The 11,973-nt window shown below is 32.8% G+C and overlaps 2 protein-coding genes across 3 annotated transcripts; one reads left to right on the forward strand and one right to left on the reverse strand.

Annotated features, from left to right (window-relative positions):
- Nucleotides 1–2,259: 2,259 nt before the first annotated feature.
- Nucleotides 2,260–6,459, reverse strand: LOC129001718 (putative ankyrin repeat protein RF_0381). Its single transcript, XM_054429114.1, has 2 exons — nucleotides 6,282–6,459; nucleotides 2,260–4,715 (listed from the first exon to the last, which is right to left on the reverse strand). The coding sequence occupies exon 2, from the start codon at nucleotides 4,409–4,411 to the stop codon at nucleotides 2,945–2,947; it is 1,467 nt and encodes a 488-aa protein (XP_054285089.1). The 5' UTR covers nucleotides 4,412–4,715; nucleotides 6,282–6,459; the 3' UTR covers nucleotides 2,260–2,944.
- A 2,170-nt stretch (nucleotides 6,460–8,629) lies between these two features.
- Nucleotides 8,630–11,952, forward strand: LOC128999396 (ankyrin-3-like). Of its 2 annotated transcripts, none has more exons than XM_054425884.1 (2): nucleotides 8,630–8,738; nucleotides 9,899–11,952. In XM_054425884.1, exon 2 carries the CDS (start codon nucleotides 10,162–10,164, stop codon nucleotides 11,875–11,877), a length of 1,716 nt encoding a protein of 571 aa, XP_054281859.1. In that variant the 5' UTR covers nucleotides 8,630–8,738; nucleotides 9,899–10,161; the 3' UTR covers nucleotides 11,878–11,952. The 2 variants fall into 2 exon arrangements, with proteins under 2 accessions (XP_054281859.1, XP_054281860.1); XM_054425885.1 differs by having other exon boundaries at nucleotides 8,715–8,732.
- Nucleotides 11,953–11,973: the final 21 nt, after the last annotated feature.

The following is an 11,973-nucleotide window of genomic DNA, read 5'->3' on the forward strand; positions in this document are numbered from 1 at the left end:
TTTCAAAGGGGCTATTAAATAGTGTGAGTATTTCAATTAGTTACATAAGCATTTTGTCGGGTCTTTTAAACTCATCGAAAATTATGACTGTTATTACTGTAGTTTTAAAATAACTTCTGTATAATACCGGTACTTGACAATTGCTTGATTTCAAGCAACAGGTACACTAGTTTAAATGAAGCTACAGACAATTCTTCATGGAACAGTTGCTTCATATTGATCAATAAACTATTTCTTGCCATGGAGCCTAAATGAATTACATTGAGAAAAATGCATTTTGTTTTGGTTACTATAAAAAATGTATTTTAACGTTTAACCTGATTTGTGTATACAGTAATTCTGTGTTTAGTATTGAATATTCTGACTTACAAAAACATATGTGTTTCAGTGAATAGCTGTATGATATTGACAAATAAAGGTGTATTGTGAAAACCAAAGCATTCGTAAAACAGGTCTAAATATAAATCAAATGCAATTATTCCTTACACGACCTAAGAAGTGTGACAGTGCATAATCGTCAATTGAGTTAAATATTTTAATTACTAAACATGCATTTGTAGATGTGGAATGTTTATTGATATTCTCTACCCAGTTACTATCAATACTATTATGCCTGCTTCGGAAAGTTCTAGAGGAAGATGATTTGCAATTTCGACTAGGCTATATCTTGATCAAACAAAACCCCCTCCATGGCTTGCACCACTTTAAGCTGAACCAATCTTTCATATACATATTTCATTTGCAGATGTGGAATGTTTATTAATATTCTCTACCCAGTTTACTATAACATATCAATACTATTATGCCTGCTTCGGAAAGTCCTAGAGGAAGATGATTTGCAATTTCGACTAGGCTATATCTTGAGCAAACAAAATCCCCTACATGACTTACACCACTTTTAGCTGAACCAATCTTTCATATAATATTTTCCAAAGGTACTATACGAAAGGTACTATGGTGTTAACGACCAATTTTCCACTTTTGAGAGATTTTTTAGTGCTGGTAGCTGAGGAATAACTTTCATATTGTTCCAAAAGGCTTGAGACGTTTCTGTATTTCTTTTTATAATGTAGAAGTACACTGATTGCAGGAAACGATGATGTCTGACATTTCAATGTATCTAGAAAAGACAATTAGTTTTTCATTAGGCCTAATTTAATGGGCAACCCTTTCTTTCTTAAAGAATATCTAAAGATGTTTATTTTCATGCCCATTGATTATGTAACCTGAACAGGTGACTCAAGCAGTTTTAAAATAATGATTGTTCTGTGGAACTTTTGATTGTTTCAAACAGTTTTGCTTATCAAAAATCCTCAAGTAATTAATATATAAAAAATTATGCAGTCACTAAAAATCATGAAATAATTTATTTTTGTAAAAAAATACAACCGACTTCAAACGCTCTAAAAAGAATGAAATAATTTCAATAAAGTAAACTTTTGTATTAGGCAAGCTCACGTATTTCAAGTCGGCGCGGCTCAAACTGCAAATATGATTGAAATTAAATATTGTGTGTGTATTTTGAAAATCAATAAATTGTAGCTGGATAAAACATACTGAACTGTTTTGTTTATATATTAAAGGAAATATTTTCTTGTATTTTATGTTTACTTCAGAATAAATGCATTATGAAAATAACACACACAAATGTTCTATATGAATAGGAAAATAATTTATTTTGATATTATGATAGGGAAAAGAAGCTAGTTTAGTATTAAAACGTTACTTTTCCAAGTTAGAAACATTTAAATGCGTTATAATCTTTTTAAAGATACTCGTTAATACCACTATAATGCCGATCTCTGATTACGGTAATAAAATAACAATTAACGCATAACTATGAAAAAGACATGCAGATAGTTATAGATAGTCGCCTGCAATATGGACATCCTCTTTCAATTTTGTATAAAAAATCATCATAGAGCCGCGCCGACTTAAAGTACGTGAGCTTGCCTAATACAAAAGTTTACTTTATTGAAATTATTTCATTCTTTTTAGAGCGTTTGAAGTCGGTTGTATTTTTTTACAAAAATAAAGCATTAGATTCAATACTTTTACTTGCTTTTGATTATTGGAAAATATCTACACTGCATTTTTATAACAGCAAATTATGTCTGCTGCTTGCATTTGGTTCACAGTTAACTGAAATTAAGTAAATAAGTTTTAGCCAGTAATAAAATATAAGTATAATAATTTATTCAAGTAAGACTATATATGATACAAAATATTTACAACTGAACATTATGATTAAATATCGTAAAAAAAACTCTAGGAAATACAGTCAATAATACAAAACGTTCAAAATTATCTAACCAAGAATAAAATAATGTTTTAAAGGTAGTACTGGACACCAGTAACTTAATGAAATATATAAAAGCTTGCATTTACAATAATAGATTCTATAAAAAAAATTTTATTATTGATGGATAATGTGTACTGGAAGTACTGTTGGACTAACAGAAAGAACACCAAATTTAATACAATTAACAAATTTTTTAAAGTTTCCATGATAGACAAATATTTTATTGGTACAATCATACCATATAAAAGAAAATATCCAATGTGGCTTGTAAAAGAACTGTGCATGCAAGCTACACATAGGCTTTTGGTTGTTGGTTTTTTTAATGTTGTTATTATTGTGCCCATCAAAAACTTGTTTTTGGTTTAAGATACATGGCAATAAAACAAATAATACTTCAATAACTATCATACGTTTAAAACATTACTAATCGCCATAAGTATTTTAGCCTTTGTAAATGAAACTTTTGACCATTAATACAATGATGAAGCCCTAAGAAATCAAATGGAAAAAAACAGCTGATCTTGATTCAGCAAAAGCATTGACTCTCATCTCATTTTAAGCTCTGATATTATAAAACTATGTTTCAAATAAAATAAAAAGAACACAAGAAGAAAGTCAATTTGTTAGCTTCCAGTTGAGTAATCAACAGTTTTTTTGTCTATGAATTTGCTCCCCACATGTTATTAATTGTTTAATTTCTTCATCAGTCAAAAATGAAATTATGTGTATCCTCATTTCCTCAGGCAGGAAAACAACATCATCCAGTCTATTTTGGTTGATGAACATAAACCATTCTTGACCTGATGCAACCAGCTTGTTTCTTAACTTGACCCTTTTCAGACCATTTCTCATTATACTTTCGTACATGGGGAATTCATTTTTTAAATCCATCGATTGTAAAAATAAAATTTCATTTTCGGATACTAAGCTTAGTGGGTTTCTAAATTTTTGAAAGATGTTGTAGACAGTAAACCCACTATTTCTAATACTTTTCATTTTTATAATCTCTTCTACACAGCTTTTCATCGTTGATGCCATTACATAAGATGAAGGTGACAAAACGGAATCGTTCACTGTGATGTCGTTGCAATACATGCTACAAAACCTATTGTACAATGCTTCATTCTTCTTGTTCAAGTAAAATCCTCCAGTTTTTAAAATTGCTAACTGCTTGGCTAGGAAGTACGAAAGAGATGGATTCTCAAAAAAGATAGTGCCTGGTGACAGTTTCTTGAAAATGATGTCACATGGAACAGACCCAAAACAGTCCATAGCATTGATATCTGCCCCACCATCGAGTAGCACCGAAATCATATGTTTATTTTTTAGCATGCAGGCTATATGCAGAGGAGTCAGTCCAAGAGAGTTTTCATCATTGACATCAGCTCCGAAGGCCAGCAGATCCTCCACAATGTGTACATAACCTTTACTTGTGGCATTAATCAGTGCACTCAAACCACATTTGTTCTTGCAATTACAGTCAGCTCCACGATGTACCAAAGTTTTCACCACATTTATGTTCCCAACAGATACAGCGAGGGCTAAACTAGTATTCCCTTTTTCATCTTTGCTTTCCAAATTGCAGCCAGCGTTTAAAAGTGACTCTACAATTTCTTGATTCCCATTCACTGCTGCTATGTGTAGAGGGGTAAGCTCACCATTTTTAGTTTTACGATCTAAATTCGCTTTGTATGATAGCAACAAATCTACTACCTCTTTTTGCTTACTGCTAACAGCGATGTGTAACAAATTTAAAGAGTCTAGAAAATTTGCTTTAGATTCTGCATTATTCATTTTCCCCAAAATCATCTCGATGAGTTCACAATCACCTTTATTTACAGCTAAACAAATAGCTTCTTTCAACAAATCAGGCACGCTTCGCCCTTCTCCAGTTTTACATCCTCTTTCCATCAACAGTTTGGCAATTTCCAAGTTCTTGCACTCAACTGCCGTCAGAAGTAGATCTTCCCCATCAGCCCATTTTGGATGGTGGGATAGGCCATAAGAATCTATAATTGAGCTAACTTTTGCAGTGTCTCCAGAAAAAATTGCCTTGTAAAGATCATTGTTTATTGTATCTCCAGCAATTAGTCTATTAACCAAACTCATTTTTTACTGTATTTTAAGTATACTAAATACTAAAATTCAATTTTGAAGTTGACTACATAGAAATTCTTCATCGTAAGAAAAGTGTAGGTCCGGATCTATTTAAAGGGGTTACTCTCTATCAGACTCATTATCTTCTCTTGTCCTATTCACAGATGCAACAGTAAATTAATTGAAGAAATTATATTTCTGGTTTAGACTTCTTGAAACCAATCTTAATTATTCTTGATTGTGTTTTAGTTGTAGATACTGTAGTTTGTCAGTGTATTCAAACTCTAATTATTGCATCCCTCTGCAGTGATGGTACCTGAAAAGTTCAAATCAATTATTAAAAAAGTGTATTAGAACAGAGCTGATTGTAATAATTAAGTTAGCTTTTATTTAAATGAGGAACCAAATAAAATCTTTACTCTGGTTTTCATCAACATCAACCTTTTTTAGCAATCTAATAGTTTATTTATTATTTAGGGGTGATTTTTGACTGTATGTTGTACATGTAATACATCACTACTTGACCTTTTTCTCAGTTATTGAGTTTGAAAAGGTTAAACTTAATTGGAACTTGAACTCTGTCAAATTCCTTAAACAAAAGGTAGGCAATGATCACAAATTGTGCCACTCATCTACATTCATATTTGGCTTAAAATACCTACTTTATAAGGTAGCCATTTTATTGAAAAGTATTTAAGTATTACTTGTTTTTTGTTTTTGTTTTTTGTTGCTAAAATAATATAAATTATGGCTGACTAGCGCTATCATATTTTATATGAGTAAAATAATTCCACACTAGAAACACTATTGCCATTAAACTTACCATAAGCTTGTTTTGACTAAAAGTCATGTCTTTGGTTGATCATCAAAAGTTTGTTAGGTTAAGCCTAACAGGTTTATCTACTGTACACTTTTGTTTTAAACTTCTGAAAATAATGCCCTTTTAATAATGAAGCAGAGAGAAGAACTGGTCAAACCATTCAGAAACTATAGACAAAAAAAGAAAGAGAGAGAGAGAGATCTTTATTTACTAATCATTAAGATTGAAAATTGCGTCAATTATATTACAGTAGGCCTATTACAGAATCTTCTTTCGAGAGTGCTTTTCAGAATAATTTATCTACAGAGCTCACCAGTCCAAGAACTTTCCAATGCCGTAGAAAGGATGGTGGAGCAGCCAATCCCGGAGTAAAAAAACTGTTATTTGCCTTTCTGTTAGCATTGAATGGTATTATTGCTGAGACTACAAAGTAACACAATATCTAGGTTATCTTGATTGTGGCACGTCACATTGACTTGTGCCCTAGATAAAAGGGTCGTCAGCAGTAATAAGTTAGGTTAGGTTGGAAATAAATTGGAAGATAGCCTATTATGTAATGTTTAGTGGCCAAATAAACTATTTGAATTTGAAATTTGTAAGAGAACATTTGATTACTTTTATTATGCCAAAGTTCCATAACTTTACGCGACAATTTGACATTGATATGTGTGACATAAACCTAGGGAGTGAAACCTGAAAGGCGAACAGAATTCTCATGAAATAAAGATAATCTCAATTAGGCATATTTTATGTTTATGAACTAGGCCTAATAAACTCAAACCTGGACCTAAGGTAAGCCTTAAGCTACAATTAAGATTTTTCCCATTTCCCTTAATTTATTTAAGAAATTAAGCAGAAAATATACAGAATGTATGTAACCCACTTTAAACTTCTCCTTTTAACTAAGTTAAGGTACACATAATTACATATCTAACGGTTTGCCAACAGTGATAAAATAACATTAAGTTAGACCATTTTGAAGGAGTGAGGTAGCAGGTAGAGAAATCAAATATGTACGCACCCTCCTGTAATGACTGGATAATTAAATGTCACTATACTAACCTTATAACAAGGTGGTCTTTAAATCTACTTTATAACGTTTCTTCTTTGCTTGAAAGCTGTAGGTAGGCCTACTGTTGGCAGGGATGAATTCGTGAATTTGAGTCAAAATAACAATGTTAAAAGTTTCAGATTCTACATCGACATTATTTGTAAACTGCACATAACCTTTGACATTACATAGCAGACAGCCCAAAGAAAAAGAAAAAGAGTGAAAGAGAGACTGAGACTGCTGACAGCTGACAACGACAACAGACAGAACAATAAAAACAAAAGAATCAGAATATTAGTCGAAAAATCATACAAGGTCATTGGTTATATTATTATTGTGTTCATATCAACGGATACGCCATTTTATAAAAAATACATATTTGGCAGTCACAAGAACAGGAGTAAAATAATTAATTACTAAAGCACATAAAAACCAGTAATAAGCATAGATAATAACAGCATATATCAACAATACATCAATAGCAATGTAACAAATTCCGATAATGTAATAACAACAAAGTAAATAGGCATTGAATTCCTAGCAAATTATTAATATTGAATTGGAGTTTAGAAGAAGTTCAAAAAAATGATTTTGAAAGCAACAAAATCAACTACTGTATTTCGCGAAAATGTAAACATAATAAATTGTATGATAACTCAAACCTCCTAGTTGACATTATTGGTCCACAAATAAGGGAGGAGTTGCGTTAACAAAAAACGGCTTCACGTATTATATATACCGGGTGTCCAAAACCACCCGTACGCCCCTTTTAAAACGATGGAAACCTTTTCTTACAAACAAAAAATAATACAGAACTAGCTAAATTCGGCACGTTCTACCAAATGGTGATAATTTCAAATCCAAAATCACACCGGAAGTGGCTTTTTCAGACCGGAAGTGGCTTTTTCAGACCGGAAGTTGACTTTTTTAAATGTAAACTACCAATTTTGATTACAGAATCGGATTCTACGTTGAAAAATACATAACTTTTGTCTAAAACATTTTTTGAAAAAACTTGTTTTCTACCTCTAATGCCCCATTAAAGTCAATAATTTTTTGTCATTCATCCGTCAAAGTTACTCGAAACAATAATAGAGAAAAACAATTAACAAAGATTACATAAAGACATATGAATAATAGAATCAGCTGTTTATTTTAAACACCTTAGCAATTGAGTAACAGCTGGTCTACACATTGCTAAGTTTAATTTTTTTATAGTTTATTGTTACATATGACTACTTAAATGTAAAAACAAATGATTTATTTTAAAAATAAAATGAAACTAAGCAATGGGTAGACCAGCTTTAACTCAATTGTTAAGGTGTTTACAATGAACAGCTGATACTATTTATCACATGTCTTTATGTAATCTTTGTTAATTGTTTTTCTCTATTATTGTTTCGAGTAACTTTGACGGATGAATGACCAAAAATTATTGACTTTAAGGGGACATTAGAGGCAGAAAACAAGTTTTTTTCAAAAAATGTTTTAGACAAAAGTTATGTATTTTTCAACGTAGAATCCGATTCTGTAATCAAAATTGGTAGTTTACATTAAAAAAAGTCAACTTCCGGTCTGAAAAAGCCACTTCCGGTTTGATTTTGGATTTGAAATTATCACCATTTGGTAGACCGTGCCCAATTTAGCTAGTTCTGTATTATTTTTGTTTGTAAGAAATGGTTTCCATCGTTTTGAAAGGGGTGTACGGGTGGTTTTGGACACCCGGTATAGATATTAGGTTACCATAGTGTTGACTTCAACAAAAGTAAACTACAATAGTTTACTACATGAAACAGGTAGGAGTAAGCAAAGACATCCGACGATGATGTTCCTCTCGGTACAAAGGGAATTAATTTCCTCCACTAGGTTGGCGGGATCAATAATTAATAATGATGATTGATTTACCATTATGATGACCATTAGGATAAAAGGGGGCAGATATCTAAAGCGGAATAAAATGTAAGCCCAAAACATCCATTAAGAAAGAATATAGTGAGCATTTGTAATAACAAGGGTCCCTGAATCAACGACAACTTTAATTGATATGTGGTGATTATTACAGGCAGTAAAGGCCTTTTAACCTACTATTTTCATCCTATAGTCCAAAATCCGTTGGGTGAGTAATTTATGGTTTTAAATAATAACTCGTAATTCATACACTCTTCAAAACTGTCAATTTTTTCTCTCAAGCTTAAAATTTAATTGATCTAAAATACTCTTTAAGTGTTGAGATTTACTTGTATTACTTATTCAATGTAATACACAATTCGCTACGAATGCGTCGATGCCGCCGATGTAGAGAAGCGCTGTACGATTGATTTAAAACTGATTGGTATGTCAATCACTCTTGCAGAAATAGCTGCAGTTGGGAATAGTTGACCCGATTCCAACGCATCTTATCAGATCTTATACTAGTGGTTAGCAGTTAGCATGTCAAGGAAAATCAACATGGACCTACAACGGTATTGGTAAGAGTAATGCATAACTAGCATACACCATAATTATACACACACATGTATAATTAAACCTAAAAATCCGAGTAAGATGAACGTAATCCGTTATTAATTCCGTTATAACTTATGAGCTCGGTACCTAGTATCCGTATAAAAAAAATATAATTAAAATAATAAATAATACCCCCGCCACAGCAAACCTGCAGACTAAGGGAATTTCCATTTGCATAATTGGATTTACACTAAATGGCCCCCTTAAAAATATCACATTTATTCCCTATTTAAATAGCATTATAGTTTAAACGAACATTCTAGGTTTGCTGCAAGAGGCAGCGGAAAAAGTGTTTTTTTATGGTAATAGTTTAGTATGGAATAAAAGCATTTTCCTAATGTGATCAAAATATGCTCATGAACAATCAAACAACAACAGTTTACTTTTATTCTCCAGCTAAAAAGGCGGATAGAATAACATGGGCGAATTTTAAATTTACAATTTTTGCAATTTTCTCCGTAACAATTAGGCGCATAATAACGTTTCAATATACTAAATTATTTTTTTTAAGATCTACAAAATGGTGTGGAAAGGAATTTTATGTTTTTAGAGTCAAAAATGAGAAAACCCAATTTTTACCCCATAAAACCGATCATACTGGTTCGTGTTTGAATAAATGTAGTTTTACACGAGTATACCAAATTTAATCAAAATCGGATCATTTTTGCTCGAGTTATCGTGCTAACGGACACACAGACACACACACACACACACACACACACACCGGGGGGTATATATCGGCCCCGGGTTCAGGTCTTACCATGAGTAGTACGGTAATAGCTTATTCCCTATATGGAAAATTTGCTAAAAACAAAAGAAATTGGAACTGACTTAACATTGTTGTTGAGGACTAAACAATACTAGTTTATCCCAAATGCCATGGATTAGAAGAGGACAATAAATTATTACACCATTGACTTTAATTTGTTTAATGTTAGAGGACTTCTCGTTCTATATTGTAGCATGTTGTGCCTGGTTTGATTTAACTGTGTTTTATGTCAGGCACCAGATTGATGCCAATTGAGTGTTCTTTGAATCATAAGATAATATTCGATGCACAATAGATTATTTATGTATTTTAAATTTTGTATTGCTTAGACAAAAACATATTTATTGTTTCCAGGTAGTATTGTACGGAAGCACACCAACATGCTATTTTAAGTTTGATAGCAAACACTGGCATATCAACAAGCTAAGAAGTTTGTAAAATTCAAAGTGATTAACGAATTTTAGAATCACAGTATATAGATTTCACGAAGAATTAAAAGCAGATTGCTACTAAAATATTCACACCAAAAAATTAAAGATATAATTTTAAATAGTTTTTAACTCGGATCTACTTAACATCAATATTCTAACAATTGTGTGACACCCAACAATAAAGCGATGGCAGAGGATAGAACCAATGATAGTGAAGAGTTTCACTTGCATTTGGCAATTCGCAAAGGGCACAGTTCTGTTGTTAGAATTTTACTTGAAGGTGGAATCAATGTGAATCAGCAAATAAAAGGTGGTCTAACAGCCTTGCACTTGGCAGCAAAGAGGGGGCATTTAGAAATAGTTGAAAACCTTTTAAGTTTCAACGCCAATATAAACTGTATTGACGAATCGGGGAAATCTCCTCTTCACTTGGCTATAGAGGGTGGCCACAGTAAAGTATGTAAACTGTTGCTTGAAAAGGGGGCAGACGTAAATATTGAAACAGAATGTGGACTTACTGCTCTCCATGTAGCCGCCTTGCGAGGTCATCAACATGTTGTTGCTCTTCTAATAGAACACGGGGCAAACATAGAGAAAAAAGACGGAGATGAAAGAGCGCCTCTTCATTATGCAATCGAAGGAAGACACTGCGCAGTCGTCAAGACACTATTGGAGAAAGGCGCTGATGTAATGTCCAAAGGTAAACTAGGGTTGACTCCTCTTCATGTTTCATCCCAAAGAGGGTATACAAGTACGTTGGATATAGTTTTGAAATACGGTGCTGATATAGAGGCAAAAGATGACTTTCATAGAACCGCCCTATGTTTATCAGTCTTTGAAGGAAACTCCAGCGTAGTTCAACTTTTACTAGAATCTGGCTGTAAAATTGATTATAAAAACTCAAACGGATTGACACTCCTTCATATTGCAGCCCAACGAGGTCATTGTAGCATACTTGAGAAGTTACTGCAGTTCAACGCTGAAGTAGAAGCTAAAGACTTGCAAGGAAGATCCCCTTTACATACAGCCATAGAGGAAGGACAACGAAGTATTGTCAAGCTGTTATTGGAACGAAAAGCTAACTTGGAATCTCGTACCAAAAATGGTTCAACTCCTCTGCATATTGCGATCAGAATATCACCACGCATTGTCGAAGACTTACTAGAACATGGAGCAAACATTGACTGTAGAAATGATAATGGAAGAACCCCTCTTCATCTTGCTTGTATTTACAATGAGAGAGAATCTGCTTCTATTCTTCTGAAGTTTGGAGCTGATGTGAATGCTGTCTGTAGTAGTGGAAGGGTTCCGTACGATTACATAGATTGTCATTACGTTGACTACAACGAGGAAACGAGACTAACTAGACGAATGTTAACTGGGCCAAACTCGATTGTAAATCTACTCAAAGAGCACATGGTGAAACTAAAATTGGCAGGGTTGGCATTGCATGAAAAGAATCTAAATGTAGTCGAGAGCTGCAAACATCCGAGTCCTATTCATATGTACATTCTAAGCTGTGAAGATGAAATAGAAATTATGAAAACCACTCGAATAGGATACGGTAATCTCACTTATTATGATATATTAAAACAGTTAAAGGATCCGATTTATATCGCCAACGCCAGTTTTGTAGAGACATTGGAATTGACTGATTTAAAGCATGTTGTGCCAATTTATTCAGATACTTTGAACAATCTCTTGAAAAATGCTAAGCTCAGATACAAACTAATAAATATGGCTTTGACGTCACTTTGCAATCTGATTGCCTTTAGCGTAATTTGTTTACCACGACTTCCCAATGAAATGGTCAGATTAGTATTAGCTAAGTTGAACAATACAGATCTAATGAACGTCATATCCAGTGATGAATCATTGCAAGAGGATTGTTCTGGAAAATAAATGGAAAAAATGATAAAATCGATTTATTGTAGTTCTTTTAATTTTTGGCAAATACAAAAATGTGTTTATTTATAACTTTTTAATTACTCCATTTTA

This window comes from Macrosteles quadrilineatus, unplaced genomic scaffold, assembly GCF_028750875.1.
Source record: "Macrosteles quadrilineatus isolate MER2022 unplaced genomic scaffold, UCM_ALF_1.0 Scaffold_8__2_contigs__length_117827958, whole genome shotgun sequence".
NCBI classification, from domain to species: Eukaryota; Metazoa; Arthropoda; class Insecta; order Hemiptera; family Cicadellidae; genus Macrosteles; species Macrosteles quadrilineatus.

What these genes read in the sequence shown, in the direction of transcription:
- LOC128999396 (XM_054425884.1), top strand. Translation starts at nt 10,162, where the DNA reads ATGGCAGAGGATAGAACCAATGATAGTGAAGAGTTTCACTTGCATTTG.
- LOC129001718 (XM_054429114.1), bottom strand. Translation starts at nt 4,411, where the DNA reads ATGAGTTTGGTTAATAGACTAATTGCTGGAGATACAATAAACAATGAT.